This window comes from Colletotrichum destructivum, chromosome 3, assembly GCF_034447905.1.
Source record: "Colletotrichum destructivum chromosome 3, complete sequence".
Classification (NCBI taxonomy): domain Eukaryota; kingdom Fungi; phylum Ascomycota; class Sordariomycetes; order Glomerellales; family Glomerellaceae; genus Colletotrichum; species Colletotrichum destructivum.
This window is the reverse complement of record NC_085898.1, coordinates 631,061-648,170: the sequence shown is the minus strand read 5'-3', so window position 1 is coordinate 648,170 and position 17,110 is coordinate 631,061. Positions and strand designations below refer to the sequence as shown.

General features: G+C 58.2%; 6 protein-coding genes across 6 annotated transcripts; 3 read left to right on the top strand and 3 right to left on the bottom strand.

Moving 5' to 3' along the window:
• Positions 1–36: 36 nt before the first annotated feature.
• Positions 37–2,414, bottom strand: CDEST_04265 (putative O-methyltransferase UstE). Its single transcript, XM_062920424.1, has 2 exons — positions 523–2,414; positions 37–441 (listed from the first exon to the last, which is right to left on the bottom strand). The coding sequence occupies exons 1-2, from the start codon at positions 2,091–2,093 to the stop codon at positions 111–113; spliced, it is 1,902 nt and encodes a 633-aa protein (XP_062776475.1). The 5' UTR covers positions 2,094–2,414; the 3' UTR covers positions 37–110.
• Positions 2,415–3,337: 923 nt separating this feature from the next.
• On the bottom strand, positions 3,338–6,315 carry CDEST_04264 (uncharacterized protein; the record flags this gene model as incomplete). Its single annotated transcript, XM_062920423.1, has 4 exons — positions 3,338–4,536; positions 4,598–4,890; positions 4,947–5,558; positions 5,621–6,315. The coding sequence occupies 4 exons, from the start codon at positions 6,313–6,315 to the stop codon at positions 3,338–3,340; spliced, it is 2,799 nt and encodes a 932-aa protein (XP_062776474.1).
• Positions 6,316–7,650: 1,335 nt separating this feature from the next.
• CDEST_04263 (Putative gtr1/RagA G protein) lies at positions 7,651–9,452 on the top strand. The gene is made up of 2 exons (XM_062920422.1): positions 7,651–8,134; positions 8,227–9,452. Exons 1-2 carry the CDS (start codon positions 7,971–7,973, stop codon positions 9,185–9,187), a joined length of 1,125 nt encoding a protein of 374 aa, XP_062776473.1. The 5' UTR covers positions 7,651–7,970; the 3' UTR covers positions 9,188–9,452.
• Positions 9,453–9,454: 2 nt separating this feature from the next.
• CDEST_04262 (Putative UBX domain, UBA-like superfamily, SEP domain, Ubiquitin-like domain superfamily) lies at positions 9,455–11,261 on the bottom strand. Its single transcript, XM_062920421.1, has 3 exons — positions 10,956–11,261; positions 10,476–10,903; positions 9,455–10,422 (listed from the first exon to the last, which is right to left on the bottom strand). The coding sequence occupies exons 1-3, from the start codon at positions 11,034–11,036 to the stop codon at positions 9,651–9,653; spliced, it is 1,281 nt and encodes a 426-aa protein (XP_062776472.1). The 5' UTR covers positions 11,037–11,261; the 3' UTR covers positions 9,455–9,650.
• A 358-nt stretch (positions 11,262–11,619) lies between these two features.
• Positions 11,620–12,540, top strand: CDEST_04261 (Putative outer membrane protein, MIM1/TOM13). Its single transcript, XM_062920420.1, has 2 exons — positions 11,620–11,946; positions 12,064–12,540. The coding sequence occupies exons 1-2, from the start codon at positions 11,677–11,679 to the stop codon at positions 12,172–12,174; spliced, it is 381 nt and encodes a 126-aa protein (XP_062776471.1). The 5' UTR covers positions 11,620–11,676; the 3' UTR covers positions 12,175–12,540.
• Positions 12,541–12,955: 415 nt separating this feature from the next.
• Positions 12,956–14,676, top strand: CDEST_04260 (Putative membrane insertase YidC/ALB3/OXA1/COX18, membrane insertase YidC/Oxa/ALB; the record flags this gene model as incomplete). Its single annotated transcript, XM_062920419.1, has 3 exons — positions 12,956–13,027; positions 13,118–14,092; positions 14,173–14,676. 3 exons carry the CDS (start codon positions 12,956–12,958, stop codon positions 14,674–14,676), a joined length of 1,551 nt encoding a protein of 516 aa, XP_062776470.1.
• Between the last annotated feature and the right edge of the window lie 2,434 nt (positions 14,677–17,110).

Sequence of the window (17,110 nt, the reverse complement as noted above, 5' to 3'; positions counted from 1 at the left end):
AGCACTTAGTAGATTTAAACAAGAAAAAACTTCGTTTTTGATATCTGCCATTATTCCCAGGCAATAATTACACTAATTAAAACACATATTTCCGTCATACATCATCTTTCTCAACCCCGGAAGTAGGCCAACAGGCCCCTCTCGACAACAACGCCGACGGCGCCGACGGCCGCGACGGTCAACACCCACTTGTTGTCGTACTCGCTGAGGCTGGGCCAGAAGCTGTTCTTGTCGCGCTTGTACTCCTGCAACTGCTGGAACTTGAGCGGGTTCTCCTTTGCGTAGCGCTCCTCCTGGCTGGCCTCGTTCTCCTTGTCGCCTCCGAGGTAGCGGAGGATGAAGTAGTTGAAGACAGGGCCTAGGGCGGCGAGCGGGTGCAGCATGCCGGCGCTGTAGAGGAGGACGGGGAAGGAGAGGTGGCAGAGGGCGTCGCCGAGGTAGCTGGTGAGAGTTTTTTGTCAGTATTTTGGTCATTGGAATAAGGGAGGAAGGGAAGGGGAGGGGGCGCATGAAGGCACTCACTTAGGGTGGCGGACGATGCTCCAGACGCCTTCGCGGTTGAGCTCCTTGCTCTTGCGGGAGTGGTCCTCCAGCTGGGTATCGGCGAGGGTCTCAAGGGCGAAGCCGGCGGTGAACAGGAAGACGGCCAGGCTGTGGAAGGTCTCGGGGTAGTCGGTGAAGGGCGAGCTGGCGGCGCAGGTGAGGGGCGCGCGGAAGGGCAGGGTGAAGGGCAGGGCGATCAGGGCCTGCAGCGCGGCCTCGGGCAAGAACATGGTGAAGAAGGCCTTGTCCCAGAACTTGGGGTCCCTCTTCTTGGCGGCCACGTAGCGGGCGTCATCCTTGCCGCGCTTCACGCTGCGGGAGGCGACGCGGTAGAAGAGGCGCACGCCCCAGGCGCTGACGCCCGAGAGGAGCAGCTTCTGGGTGTAGCCGAGCGAGTTCCAGGCCGCCGGGACCGAGAGGCCGTCGTGGACGACGCGGGCGCCGATGGCCGTCCACCAGGCGTTGGCGACCTGGCCCGAAGGCCACAGCCAGTCCTTTGCCTCGGCTCTGTCGGTGTACCGAGCGACGGCGTACGCGACGGTGCTGAGGCCGGCGTGGAGGCCGAAAGAGGGAAGGACGGCGTTCTGGAGGAGTCCGAGCGTCGTCGTCGTCGCCGTGTTGACGGGGTTGCTCGGGTGAAGGCTGAAGTGGGAGCTGTACCGATCCTGCTCGGCGCCCGAGACCCTAGGGAGCTTTCTGTAGATGCGGTCCGCCGACGGCGCCTTGCCCTCGAAGTGGGATCCGAAGCGGTCCTGCTCGGCTCCGGAGGCCTTGGGCAGATGGTCCGCCGCCTGCGAGGCCGACGGCAGCTTGTCGCCGCCGAACCAGCCGCCGAAACGCTCCTGCTCGGCGCCGGCGCCGCGCGGGATATTCTCCTTGACCTTCTCGGCGGCCTGGTCGAACTTGCGGGCCGCCTTGTCGGCCTTGTCGCCGAACCAGCCGGCGACGTGCTCCTGCTCGGCAGCGGTGCCGCGCGGGAGCTTCTCCTTGATCTTGTCGGTGAGCTTGTCCGCGGCGCCCTCCCAATGGGAGGCGTAGCGGTCCTGCTCAGCACCCGAGGCCTGCGGGAGGTGTTCTCGGACCCAGGTGCCCGAAGGCCCCTTGTCGCCGCCGAACCAGCGGTTATACCGGTCCTGTTCGGCGCCCGAGACGTGCGGCAGCCTCTCGCTGAACTCGTTGACGGAAGGCAGCTTGTCGCCGCCGAACCAGCCCTCGTAGCGATCCTGTTCAGCGCCAGCGCCACGCGGGATGTTCTCCTTGACCTTCTCGGCGGCCTGGTCGAATTTGCGGGCCGCCTTGTCGGCCTTGTCGCCAAACCAGCCGGCGACGCGTTCTTGTTCGGCACCGGCGCCGCGAGGGAGGTTCTCCTTGACAGTCTCAGCGGCCTGGTTCATCTTCTCGCCGGCCTTGTCGGCGACCCTTCCGCCAAACCAGCCGCCGTACCGGTCTTGTTCTGCGCCCGACGTCGCGTTGGGCAGGTGTTGGGATGTCGGTATTTCGTTCGTGTTCACGCCCAGACGGGCGTTCCAGCCCTCTCCACGATCGGTCATTGTGCTCTTGACTGGGGCTCAATGATATGTGGTGAGAGAGAGAGAGAGAGAGAGAGAGTGTGTGTGTGTGTGTGTGTATGTATGTGTCGGATGCCAATGGATGAGGAGTGAGTGAAAGCAACTATGGAAGAGGGGGAGGGGGAGGGGGTTTTATTGGGAAAGGCGTTCAGCACGGAGGAGGAGGAGGAGGAGGAGAACAATGGGCCAATGCCGCATCTGGCCCTGGTGACATGTGTAAAAGTGACATATGCGACATGAGGGTGAGCAAGGGATTGAGTGAGAGAAGGAGTGAGTGAGTGGGTGAGTAGTCGAGGCGCACAGTACCTGAGTGAGGGAGCTTGGAGCTTGAAGCTGTCAGAAGGTGTAAGAATGACGTCTCTTTTCGCCGTAGAGGGCACTTGCAGTCGATCCACACACTAAATACACCCCCTGTGAGACCTCGCAGCACCCCTGCCGCCCCGACGTCACTGGTTGCCCGATCCGATGAATTGGCTGCTCTGGTTAGTCTTGTTTGAGCCGCCATGGCTGAAATCCAGTCGAATCCTGAACAATGGTATCACCCAGACCATTTTGTCAGTCAGCTCATGAGTGCTGATGAAGGTCAACGACTGACGAAGTGGTTATCATCTCAGATTGGTGTAGGAAAGCATCAGAAGCCCCCCAAAAGACAAAGCTTCAGTGTCACTCACAGCACAAACAAACCCGAATGAACCCATTCTGCGGGGCCGGCGGGTGCAGATCGTCGAGGCGGGGAAGGCATTTGGAGGCACCCATCAGGACACCTGCATTCTTGGCCAGGAACGTTGGCCGATCTCGTCTGCTCGGTCCTGACGGGGCCTCGAGCACCAGCACCAGGTTTCATCCGACAAGCCCGAGCACGCTGTGCCTGATGTGTAGTTCGTCAGGTCTGTCACTAGGCTTACTGGCTCGCTCAAGATTGACATTGCTTTGCTTGCTGTGGAAGTGCCTTGGTAGAGTTCCGTATGAGAAACCGTATGAAAGGCCGCATGAGAGACCGTATGAGAGGCTCACTGAAAACTTGTAAACACGACACAAACCGATATAACCGCCGCCAACTCCTTTCCCTAGTTTTTCCCTCTCCGGCAAAATCCGGCATGTCAAATATTCATAGACTTTTCCGTATCGACTTAAACCGATGATGATTGTGGTATTGCAACGCCGCCGGCCGACGCCAGAACACCGACTTGGTTACTCCCCCCGCCCATTCCCCAAACATAGAAAAATCAAAAGAAATTGTCGTCCCGCCCGAACCGATCGTACTCCGAGAACACAACCTGCGACGGAGGATAAACAGGCGGCACAACCTCCGTCTTGCGATTGCCCTCTTCGTCAAGGTACGTCGCGGAGTCGAGTATCATGTCAAATAGCGTCTCCTCCTCGCTCTCATCCACTAGGACGGAGGAGTCGGGCGAGAAGACGGGCGCCACCGCCGCCGCCGCCGCCGTCGTCGTCGTCCCCGTGCCTTTCACGGCGGCGATCTTGTTATTTTTGTTATTATCAGCAGAAGTATTATTGCCGGCAACGACGTCGCTGCGCCTCTCAGACTTGCCCGACTGCGATGACGCCCTCGAATACGAGTTAATGAGCTCCTCCAGCATCCTGCAGCTCTTGCACAGGATCCCGATCCCCGAGTCCGAGAACCTGGACGTTGAATCCCGCGTGCGCATGCCCGTCGGGGAGCCATCGCCGAAATGTGGATCCGAGAAGATGTCCTCATTCGGCCGCAGGCTCGGCCGCATGTTGCACTTGCTGCAGCGAATATCCGTGTTGTTGGACTCCCGGAAGCCACCGGCGCTGCTCGGGCTCGAATCGACGCCGGATGAGTACTCGGTGTCCGAGACCTGGCCTTTCGGGGACCCGTTCCCGTCTTCCGAGACCGGGCTGGGGCCTACGTCGGACTGCTCCGTCAGGGCCGATATGCGCGGGAACGGGATTGTGAGCATGGTGGGAACCGGTAGTTGCAAGGGGGTTTTTGATGGCTTGCTGAGCCTCGAATCTTCACTATTACTCCTCACCCGATGACTCTGTGTACAAAACACGTCTCTCGCCATGGCCCGGGTCTCGTTGACAGCAATGGCCGGGCCGCGGTTGTGCAACCTGTCGATGCTCCTGGCGCTCGATGTGGATGCCGAGGAGTGATTTCTAGGTCGACCAGTCGGCGTCTCCGTTCTTGATGTACACTTCCTGGGCTTGCTGAGAGGCTGGTTGCGGCAGGCGATGAACACACTGCGCAGGTGTGCCTCCACGACGAGTGACAAGGACCCGGTGATGACGGGTATCTGCGCAGAGAACGAGTCGTTGGTGGCCGACTGCAACGCCAGAAGCCGGAGACGCTCCTCCAAGCTGGCCTTCAGGCTCGACATGTTGCTGCTCGCAAAGACCTCCTGCTCCACCTGTGGGAGTTCGACAGCGGGCAGGGTCACTATACGTGTGGTCAGCGAGTCCAGGTCTGATATCACTTTCGGTCCGCCGGGCGAGCTTACCGGGCCGTGGCACCATTCTATCGGAGGGAAACAACCATCGCCACAGGTCATCCCACGTCTTGATAGTCTCCCTCTCCACCTTTTCAGCGAGGTCTCGCGCCCTGATTGCAGGGATACCATCTTCGACGTCGCCGCCGGTAGAGGGGAGCTCGGGTCTGGGATCGCAAATTTGATCTTTCGGGAGCATCAGATGTTCCTTGAAAGCAGACGGTTCCGGAAAGCCTTTCTCGCACCGCGGACATTGAAACAGGTCGGCGCTGCCGGACTGTCTATGGTCCTTGACGATGTGTGCCCTATCAAATATCAGCATTTACCCAGCTACCACATGGTTTGGCTGGCTGGTTCGTACTGTAACTCTGCAACGTTCTTCCACTTGCCAGTTGCACACAGCCATCTGTCGTTGACGTTGAAGCGGGCCGGGTTCCGAAGTCTGTAAGGGCATGGAAGTGTCTGTGTGCCGCCGTGACCGCGGTCAATACCAATAGGTAGATGACCAGAATTCGGGCTGTCGTTGTTCAATTCATTGGCCTTGGATTTGATGCTTGGATCATCGCGAATCTCGTCCGCATCAGTTCCAGCACCTGTCTGGCTGATCCCTCTCACAGACGTCTCGAGAGACCGTGTCGGATCCGGAGCTTGACAGCCTGAGGAAAGACGTTCTCTTTTCTTGCTGGCAGCTGCGGGCTGTGCGAGCTGCGATATGTCATCGAGACACCGAACCACTGTATCCCAGACCTTGAGCGGCGTAGAAGACCTATCGGCGCCGGCGCCGAACTCCTCATCCAGGATCAGTGAACATATGCGAGAGATCAGTCGCTTCTCATCAGCCACCGAGCCATCGGCGGAATCATTTATCGCCGCCTGGCAACCGCCCGAGTCGGTCTCCCGCAACGGCAGACGCGCGGGCGGAGTGGGGGGCTGCGGGATGTTGGGCGGGCGATGGCGAGGGCGAAATGCCAGTCTGGGCAACGGAATTAGCATGCGACATTTATCAAAGACGGTTGCATTCCTTTTGTTGTGTACCTGGGCGAATCCGGCAATCTCGGTTTCGACGGAGTCGACGGAGTCGAAGGCATGCTGTTAATTTCCAGCGCATCGGGTGGCGATCGATCCGGTCTCAACGGCGCCGGCAGAGGCTTCCGCGGCGTGCTTGGGTTCGTCGACGAGCCACCGGTCGAGAAATCAGCCGAGGCTTTGCGTGTCAAGAGGATTGAGTCTCTCAGCGGCAGCCGTCGGCGTTTCGGTGAGGTCTGCTTGATGTTCGTGGACCGCCTCAGACCCGGCGACGGGGGGACAGTCCCCGACGAGCCCGGTGCCGCTCTGTTCTCCTGGTCGTCCTGTTCCTTGCCGTCATGGTTCCCGTGCCTGCTAGGCGACAAGATGCGAAGTGTCATGACGGGGCTCTGAGACCGATCGAAGGGTCGGGTTGGCGAGCTGTAGACGCGACCAGGAGAGCCACTGGAGCGGTGAGGCAGCGCCGGCGGAGTCGCTGCGGTCTTTGGTGCATCTTCCGGCGCGGTGTACCTTGAGAGTATAGGTGGTCTGCTGCTGGGAAGAGGAGGGCGACGCTGAGTTTCGACTCTTGTTTCGACTCTCGTTCGTTGAGTTGGTGCGCTTGTTCCCCGCGACAAGCTGTTGCTGTTGCTGCTGCTGCTACCGCTTGGATGACCCGGACGACGGGGAGAAGCCCACTGCGGGTGGGAGACTTGCGTGTTCATCTTCGCCTTGCTTCTTCGCACTAGGCCCGCCTGCTTGTTGCTTGAAAAGCAAAGGACTCCGTCACAGGACACGAAGGCAATCTTGTACTTGCGAGGAAACGGCCTTGACTGAACATCAAGAATTTCCCCAGTCGGCAAGGCAACGGACAGGTCCCAAGTTCATCAGGTAACCAGCTCCGAGTGGGATATCAACACTAATATGCAAGAGCTTCACCCTCATTCGCAACACGTTTTCTTCGGGAAGGGATGAGCACTCGTTCGAATGTTGGTACTGTGTAGGGCGATCGAGACGACTCAGACCCCCCGGTAGACAAGCTGTCACTAGTCCCATCGTTAGCCGGTATCACCACCGGGCCCTTGTGTGCAGAATGGCATCCCGAAACCAGATGACAGCATCGCATTCATTGGCTCGAGTGGAAGGGAGAAGCGAAGTCTGGGTGGACATGAGTCTAGGGTTGAGCAGCTGAGACAACATCTCGCACTCCAGCCGGCGGCGGGGTTGCTGAGCGGTCCCCTTGGGAGCGTCCTGTCTGTCACCATTGGATAACTAGTATATCCCTTCAATAGAATTCGCGGCTATAGATCAATGCCGGAGGCTGGAGTCGATGGACTCCCTAGCTGACCGGGGGCTGGGACGACGTAGGCTGTATGCAGGGCGACTTCGCCAACGGGGACATCTCCCGCGTAGACCGAACTACTGTCAACTGCCAGATGTGCATGGAACAAATGGATGACGGGTTAATTCAAAAGAATAAGAAAGTGTGAGTCGGTATTGACAGGCCGTCTAGACGAATCGATGAGCAGCCGGTATCTGTCTGCGTGATGCATCCGCCTCGACTGAGAATGAGCATGATGCAAGGAAACAATGCTTTTATTGGTCAACTTGACTTGGCAATACACGACTGATCCGAATCGTACCCTCGTGCTGTTGTTCCATCCACGATCAGTTCCGTCCTGATGTAAGTCATGTACGCACTATTTCAATAAAGTCATGTGTCGTCGCTCAGAGATGCACAACCCGAGCAGATGGACGCCTTGGTTCAGTTGAAGTGTGCCCAGGGCAGTCAAGACACCAGACATTTCAGAGCCCTTGCTCTCGCAAATGGAGAAAACTTCCAGGTTTTTGAAGCCGGGCACCGCAGGGTATTGATGGGATGAACCTATCAATGCAGTGAAGGTGAACTCTGGTAGAAAAGACGGGGGATCCGGAAATCAAAAGATGGAGATTCCGGGATGCGTGCTTTGGCTTGAATGCAACATATTATGTCAGCAGTTTTTTATCTTATCGCTCGCCAATCCCCCAAGGTACGTACTACGCCATGCGCCTCCTGGAAATCAGGTCGCGGACCAAGATCAGCATCCAGTCAGGCATATTCGACCGCGCGCAACGCTCTACGACACCCAAGTCTATCGTTCACGACTTTGCTTAACACGCCGAATCAGTCACTCTCTTTACTCCTCGTAACGACACCCGAGGCACGTTCCGAACACATCGTTCTCCGGTGACAAGCCAAGCTCCGGCGCCGAAGCTCCCCCGCCCCGCGCCCGTTCTTCGAAAGCTCCAACACTTATCTCCAGCGACTGAACGAAACGAGCCCCTCTTCGAGACGATTACATTGTCGAGACATCACTGTATGAATAGCTTCTGACCAGCAATGGCCGACGCCGCTTTCAACAACGGGCCGGGGAACGCGCCCCTGGCCGAGGTCAAGAAGCCCAAGAAGAAGAAGGTCCTGCTCATGGGCAAGAGCGGCTCGGGAAAGTCGAGCATGCGGAGCATCATCTTCAGCAACTACATTGCCCGCGATACCCGGAGACTGTAAGGATGCCTTGACCTTGCCTCTCTCTCTCTCTCTCTCTCTCTCTCTCTCTCTCTGTCTCCCGAGCCCCGCAGCTGACACACCATCCCAGCGGCGCCACGATAGACATCGACCTCTCCCACGTCAAGTTCCTCGGCAACCTCACGCTCAACCTCTGGGACTGCGGAGGCCAGGAGGCCTTCATGGAGAACTACCTCTCCCAGCAGCGCGTCCACGTCTTCTCCAACGTCGGCGTTCTCATCTACGTCTTCGACATCGAGTCCCGCGACATCGACCGCGACCTCGCCACCTATGTCTCCATCATCTCCGCCCTGCTCCAGTTCTCCCCCGGTGCAAAGGTCTATGTCCTCATCCACAAGATGGACCTTGTCGTCCCCGCCCACCGCGAGTCCGTTTACGACGACCGCGTCCGCGTCGTCCGCCAGCGCACCGCCGAGTACGCCAACAGCATCGGCTACCAGCAGCAGCAGCAGCAGCAGCAGCAGCACCCGGACGACGACCCCACCAGCCCCTCGACCGCCCCCGCTGGCCAGGCCGGCTTCGACATCACCCCCTTCGCGACGAGCATCTGGGACCAGAGCCTGTACAAGGCCTGGGCGAGCATCATCCACGACCTCGTCCCCAACCTGTCTACCATCGAGCGGAACCTCGCCAACCTCGGCGTCGCTATCGAGGCCGAGGAGCTGCTGCTGTTCGAGCGCACCTCCTTCCTCGCCGTCTCGTCCTGGACCTCGGAAGAGGGGCAGAGGAACCCGACCGAGGACCGCCTCGAGCGCATGTCCAACATCATGAAGCACTTCAAGCAGACCATCAGCCGCTTCACCGGCACCCCGCGCAACGCAGAGCAGTTCGTGCGCATGGAGCACAAGGCCGGCACGCGCTTCAACCTTTTCATCCTCAAGTTCACGACCAACACCTACCTCATGGTCATCCTGCCGCCGGGAGAGGCCAGGTTTAACGCCGCCATGCTCAACTGCCAGATCGCCATTGAGCACTTTAAGTTCTTGGACGGCCCGGCCACCATGATTTCTCAGGGTGGCGGGGTCGCATGAAGGGATTGCGTGTGTGTGCCTGGAGAAAACTGTAGAACTGGTTGGGGGGGGCTCTTTCTCCTTTTCTTCGCATTTCTACTTCTTCTTTTTTTTTCTTCCGTTGGAGATGCACGTGGGCGATAGCTGGCCGCAGCGTCGTGTGGCAGGGATGATTAATGATACCATTTCCAAGGGCGTTGGGAGGATTTAAAACTGTACAACAGAGGGAGAGAGGAGAAAAGGTACGCTTATCTTATAAGCAAGCAGTGCAATGCATACTTTTACGTCAAAAGTCACTTTCCACCAACCCCGTCGTCATTAACTCATGGGCGTGTCTAATGTCTATTCCTCAAGCTAAATAGTCTACATTCCACGCCGAGGCTAACTGCCTCAATGCCCAGACCCAAAGCCGCCCGGCCATGATGCGGGGCCAATGTACCAAACGCCGCCCGATTCCCGCCATTTTCTCTTGTACGGATCCCGCTTAAGCCCACTTGACGACGGCGGTTCCGCCCTTCTTGAACTCGGGCATCTCGCCCAGCACTAAACTGCGATCGGTGTGGTCCTTGTTCGGGAAGGTTGTCGCCAGAACCCACGATCTGGTGCTGGTGTCAGCCGAGGCACGCTGCACGAATTCGTAAACGTCGTTGACGGTGTGCGTAGTGTTGAACCGGGCAGGCAGTCGCGTGCCGTTGGGCAGCTGGATGCGCAGAGTCAGAGTGGGTTGAGACTCGTCGACGGCCTGCTGAGGGCCAGTCGAGCCGGCGGAGGCGGCCTGGGTGGTTGTCGAAGCAGCGGGAGCGGCCGCGCCCGCGGAAGCGCTACCCTCGCCGGGGACCGGGCTGCCGAGTCGGCGTCCCTCTCCACCGAAAGGCTTGTACTTTTTGGGCAACGCGCGGTAGTTCTCCTGGTGCTGGTGCAGCTTCACATCCACCGGCTGGTCATAGCGGACGTTCATCAGGTGCAGAGGGGCTCTACCGGCACGGATCATGTTCAGGTCCATTGCATTCTCCGGATCGTCGAATCGGTGAAGCTCGCCGTCGTCGATGCTGAAGCCGTCCTGCCACAGGTGCAACGTGCGCTCCTGAGGCTCGCCGCCGGTACCGGGCGGGCCTCCAGCACCCTCCTGGAAGGCATTGGGGTCGGGGATGCTGCGGCTCTCGGTTCCTTCGCCACCGACGGTGTTTCCGGATCCCTGAAAGACGCTGGAGCGCGAAGGACCAGCGGAGGATGCAGTCTCTGGGCGGGAAGCGTTGCTAGGTTCTTGTCAGTTTCGGCATCAAGAGCCCGTCCGGTTTTCGGTACTTACGCCTTGGCCTTGGCGAGAATGTCACTGATGATCTTCTTTGCACCGCCGCCCTCCTGGGACGGGTCCTGCACAGCCAATCCAGACTTCTCGCCTCCGGCGAAGAGGTCTCCGCGGCCTCTGTCGTCGTCGTCTTCGTCGTCGTCGTCATCATCGTCATCGTGTGCGTGACCGCCGCCGATAGAGCTGAGCGTCGCAAGACCCTTCTTCTTAGGCGCCGCCTTCTTCACCGTGCTGGCTCGGCCGGCGGACTCGGGTGCAGGCCGACCATCGAGAGTTCGGGGACCGGTGTATTCGGCAGGAGCAGGTGCAGCGGCAGCGGGCTGAGCCTGGGCGACGGGTTCGATTTCGTCCTCGGAGTCGTGGTCGGCGTAGTAGGCCTGGGCGGCGAGGCCAATGTCCCAGTTCGCAGACTCAAGGTACTCTGTGCACTGACAAGGGGTCAGACATGAAGAAAAAGAGGTAAACAGTTACATGACTTACACGAGCTTCGGACATACCCGTCAAGCTCTTGAAGTCGCGCAGGATGTTGTTGCGCGAAGCGCTGTTGCTGCTGCCAGACATGATGACGGCGCTGGTTGTGGTTTGGCGGGGGGGTTCGGTGAGGTGTGGTCCTAGGAGGGGAGGGCGGTTGGTTTGGGCAACGAGAAGAAGAACTTGCGATGTAGTCCAGTGGCAAGCTAGGTTGTCAATCACCTGTAGGTAGTTTGAAAATAAGTGATGTGTGGTTTAGTTTTGAAGGTCGCGACGTGCAAAAAGATGGAAGATGGATGAAGACGAATAATTAGCAGGCAGCTTAGTGGTCGTCAGTGGGCAGACAGTTGGAGCTTGTTGCTGCTGCTGCTACTGCTGCATCCGTACACGGACACCTCTCTAGCACTTTCCTTTGCCTGTGACGTGAGGCAAAAGGAAGGTACGTACCGAACCCCACTACCGCCACCGCTGTATGTCCCGATCCGCGGCTTATCTAATCTCCAAATGTGGCTGAAGCTGTTCTCGATACTGCATGCCTGCCATGCCCGAGCGTTCCAAGGCCAGCAGCTATGATGATTTTCCGAGGTGACGCCGCAGCTCCCCGTACCAGCATCTACACCACACGTCCCTCAGCGCCGAGTGTCGGGAAACTTGCCCGGCTTAGACTCCCAAACAACGCACTCATTCACCACCACCGTAATCCCCACGCCCACCAAGCCGAACCCCGAACATGGCTTCCGACGACTCCTTGCACCCCCTCGCCGAGTCCGGCGTGACAATCCGGTCCGACAGCGAGCAGTACTCCCAGGGCGAGGACCTGACCGAATCCCCTCCCTCCTCGAACTCGCCCCTCATCCTCTACAAGCCGCCGACGTTCTGGGGCCTGGTCCGCGGCGCCGCCATCAACCTGTTTTTGCCGTTCATCAATGGTATGATGCTCGGGTTTGGAGAGTTGTTTGCACATGAGGCTGCGTACAGGTTAGGATGGGGCAGCACCAAGGTACGACTGAAATACCCCGCGAGGCTCGCAACGGCGCCAATGCCTCGGCCAACCTGCACACACACACACATACGATGTGGCAGATTGTATGGACGTAAAAAGCCTAACACGCTGCAGGTCTTCCCGATGTCCCGGAGACGAACACACGCCATCGGCCCCGGCCTGGAGGTTCGAGACAAGCACCGAAAGCCTACAACTAGCCTGGACGACTTGACGAGTCTGGAATGACTAGGCGGATGGGAATAAGCGTCTTTCTGCATCAGCATTGATGAGCCGTCTCGACTTGTTGGGAAAAGTGAGCCGTCTCCTGCATGTCGGGAAGAGACGAGCGTGAGGGCTGCTTCGGCGGGTGCAGGGGCCATATGGTGCTGTCATGAGAGGCTGCTGCTTTAGGATAGCCTTCTTTCGGAGCAAGGCAGAAAAGCATGCATCTACATAGAGGAAGATGCACGTCATCTACAGAAGATGGAATGGAAACATGGTGACCCTTTAGACAGGCGGCGTGGGTGGGCCGGGTCATGGTGACGAACGAGCTCAAGGCTCGCGATCTGTACATATGCAAAGTTGCAGACCAAAACCAAACAGAATTGTGCTGAAATTAAACCAAACGGTCAAACGCCTTGGAGAGAATTACTATGATGTGACTTCTAGATCAACAATCACTCGTCCAGAGATACTGGCCTAGGTCGATAATAAGGTAAGGTAGGAGGGGAGTGAGGAACCTCTACCTAGGTACCTAGGTATCTTTCTCTCAATGCTGGCTGACTGACTGTTTGGCGGCACGGAGCCGGAGCTTGGGCCCGCCTCCCACCCAAAAATGGCCCGAGATTTTCCCGGCGCGTCCGCAGTTCGTGCTCAGAGCCGGTCCCCAAAAATTTCCCAGCAACAGCGCACCTGTCCGTCGTCGAGACTTGGGAGAGAGATAGAGAGACAGAGAGAGTGCGAGAGAGACAATCCTCACGACTCACACACCCCAAACACCCTCCTCCCCTCTCAGATCCAGCCCACCATGCTGCCCAGCAGAGGCGTCCTCCGCTCTCTCCCCTCCGTGAGGGCGACCAGCAGCATATCCAGCCAATCCGTAAATATCACCCAAACTCCCCCCCTTGGGTCCCAAGCAATCATCACCCACTGCCCGAGTCGCATCCGATGCTAACGCCCACTGGGCCAGATCTCCAGGTCATCCAGACGACTCGGCGATGGGCGGCAGTTCGGAACCTCCCTGCGCAGCAGCGGTGCGCCCTGGTCCTCCCTGAGGTCAGTCAACTCCAGATTGGGTGGTCTTGCCGGCACAGTAGCCATCGGTGGCTCCCTCGAGACACGACGCGCCCTCTCTCTCTGGAACTCTAAGCCCGAGCCGGCACCCGCTCCTGCACCCGCTCCTGCACCTGCACTCGCTCCCGCGCCCGCTCCCGCGCCCGCGGCAACAGCATCGACACCAGCAGCTCCCGCAGCAGCTCCAGCACAACCTCCCGTCGACGCTGCGTCCGCCTCCGCGTCCGCCTCCGCCCCGGCACCATCCGTTCCCACCCCCGAACCAGTCCTTGCCGACGCCAGCGCCGCCGCCACCCCCTCCACCTCCCTCCCCGACCTCGACGCCGCCGCCCTTCTCGACCTGCCCGAACAGATCGGCTTTCTCAAGACCCTCGGCCTCGACTTCGGCTGGGGCCCCTCGAGCGTGATGCAGTGGTCCTTCGAGCACCTGCACGTCTACTCGGGCATGCCCTGGTGGGCCTCCATCGCCGCTACCGCCGTCCTTCTGCGCCTCGTCATGTTCAAGCCCCTCCTCAAGTCCCAGGACACCGCCGCCCGGATGCAGAAGCTGCAGCAGGACCCCCGCTACGAGGAGATCCGTACCGGCCTGCAGGAGTCCATGGCCCGCGGCGACTCCGCCGCCATGACCGAGCTCCGTCGCGACCTGTCCATGATGAACAAACGCGCCGGCGTCAACCCCCTCAACGGCCTCTGGGGTCTCCTGCAGATTCCCTTCGGGTACGGCATGTTCCGCGTTCTGAACGGTGCCTCCAGCATCCCCGTCCCCGGCATGGAGACCGGCGGCCTTCTCTGGATTTCCGACTTGACCGTTTCCGACCCCTTCTTCCTCCTGCCCATTGCCGGTCCATTCGCCATGTTCGCCATGGTCAAGGTACACACACATTCCCCCATTCAACCCCTGTCTTACGAGAAATCCATCACTAACGCGCCAACCCCTTGCCTTTCCTTTAGCTCGGTTCCCGCTACTCCACGCCGCAGGCCAAAGCCCAGCAGAAGCTGATGATGTACATCCTCGGCCCCCTCTCCGTCATCTTCACCGCCTACCTCCCCGCCGGCGTCCAGCTGTACTTCTTCGTCACCGGTCTCGTCGGAGTCCTCCAGAACTGGCTCTTCACCAAGCCCGGCTTCCGCAGCTTCTTCAACCTCACGCCCCTCCCCTCGACTCCGACGCCCGCCGCCGCCGTCCCTGCCGCCCCTGCCAGCCATCTGACATACCAGGCCCCGCGCGCCACCCCCGCCGCTCCCGCCCTTGAGACTCCCGCCCCCGCGCAGGACGGCACCATCAACGGCGTCTTCAACAACATTAAGCAGACGGTGCACAACGCCAAGGGCGGTGCCGGCAACTACCTCGAGGCCAACCGCGCCAAGGAGGAGGCCAAGCACGCCAAGAAATACGCCACGACGAGGGCGGAGCAGGAGAGACAGAAGTTCTGGGCCCAGATGCGTAAGAAGTGAGGAAAGAAAGAAAAAGGAGAAAAGGAGCTTGCTTTCATGTGAGATTCAAGGCTCACGAATGTAAAATATTACCAAAGAGAACGCCGAGAGGAAGACAAAAAGACTTCCTGGGCTTTTGGGGGTAAAGCTACTGTACCATATGGGGTGAGGAAGCAAAAGAAACAGCTTGTGTACCATCTGGAAACGGCATCGCAGAATTAATAGAGAATCAATCTCCCAACAGTTTAACCGCGGCTTTCACGTAGTGATGGTGAAAGCAAAAGATACAATTTACTCTTAGAGATGTGCCGAGTTGGGCTCCAATCCGACCTGCCGATATCCTTCATCCACCAGAAAGTGCTACTGGTCCTGCCTCGAGTGGCACTGCTCACTCTCGAGTCCTGAGCACGAGACAACCTAACATTCTTCGCGCTAGCGTTCACTTGCCAAATAGTTGGCTTTTGCCTAACGAGGCTGATGTCTCCTCCTCGGAGCGTGGCTGTCAACCCCCCCGGTCAGCACGCGGCATCGACCCTGGCGTCCAGACAAGCCTGCTTCACTCCGTCGACGGGCGCCTCCGTCACCCTCTAACGGGACTAACCGAAGCCAACAACCATGGTCTTATCCGGTGGGCCATGTCCAACAACCTGCCAGGCAGACAGCCGGGTCTTCGATTCTATCCGAATTGAGCCTTGGATGATTCCGCGCACTCATCCATAGAGGGGTTCAACCTTTGTCATTTCTCCTTTTGTACGTGGATACACACGCACTACCAGAAAACACGTATACGACAGGAAAGGAGAAGAAGAACGGGGCGGCGTTGGTCCTCGTCCCTTGGGATCTCCCCGTCTCCTCGCCGACAGGACATCGTCGAAAGAACAACCGGCCGGAAGCAATGGCGAACGCTGTCGGCCCTAGACTGCAGGAAGGTCGTAGCAGCAGTTCCCATGCATTCCCTCGCTTGTATGCTCATAGGGGGGTCAACCTGGGTAGGGGCAGACGTGCTGACTGTCCAACGGGACGGAGGATATCTACGCCAAATGGCGCGAGCATTAAGCAAGTAAGTCGGTCAGCCAGTCAGTTCAGTCGTGTTCGCCGCCACGCACTGCTTCTGTTTTGCAACGCGGAAGCAAAAACGCAGACCCTGCTAATTCCAGCTCATGTGTAGCCGGCGGCAACTGTGTATGGTTAGGTAGATTGTGACGGTACCCCTTCGGCCAGCTCCCGCTCGTACAGGTTCGACAGAGCTTGTGGCCTCGAGGGGAGATGGGGATAAAAATTCTGGTGACAACCATCCGCCACTCCTCTGGGTCGCAGGCACTTGGAAGATACTCGATAGGGAACTGCGGTCGGCGTTTGGGGGGATTGCTCATCGTGGACATGGTATTTGACGCATTGCTTGTCAAGAAAGCACCGTGGCATTTCTTTCCGGCGCGTCTTCGACAAAAAGGGCCATCGACACGACTTGGGAGAGAGAAAAGGTCATACCACGCCAACACGGGTTTCTATATATCTCGCGCCTAAGACCACACCCTAGACCGGGTCATATCAGCCTATCAAACTACGTAGGGTATCCTGGCCACCCGAGACGTTCATCAAGCCCCGTCCTTTCCCGCAGGATGCGGCTTCTCCAGAGAAAGTACATTATCGCGGTCCGGACGACCACGACACGGAGGGGCGGGCTGGCGGGGTGGTTGGTGGGTGCCCTTTGTCGAGCCTGAAATCAGAGAAGAAGGGGAGCCTAATTTGATGGCATCTCGTACGTGTGAAAGTGTGATTTCAAGAACCTCTATTTTCGCTTTCTCTCATTTTGTAAGTTAGACTTCAAGGTTTGTGTTAGTTTTTGTATTGTTGAGACAATATCACCACCACCTCGTTCGCGCCATCATTCGCCATTTATAGAGCCAACAAGCTCGTTCAAGGTTCGGAATCAAGACCGAAGAAAAATATTCATGGAACAAAGTTCGATCCTACATATCCATATCCTTTTCATCATGTCAGACTCGCATGGCCTTTCAGAACCCCCCGCACAAGCGGACCTTCGGCTCCGGCGGTATCCGCAAGGGTTCCCCCGCTCCGAGACACTCCGGTTGCAGAATTTTGCAAAACCCACTCACCCACATCCACACACACACATTCATAATGCCATAAGTCAGCCTCTGTTTTCAACAATGGGTCTGGTGGTGTAGTTGGTTATCACGTCAGTCTAACAGTTCGAGCTTCAAGCTTGACTGAGAACACTGAAGGTCTCCGGTTCAAGTCCGGGCTAGATCATCCAATGGGCGATTGGTTTAGTGGTATAATGACCGCTTAGCATGCGGTAGGTCCAGGGTTCGATTCCCTGATCGTCCATCTTTTTGTCTGATGTTATGACATGTACATTAACACACACACATGGTGTGTATATGTCCACAAACACGTATTTTTCAAGTTTTGCAGGAAATCACTCTCAAAT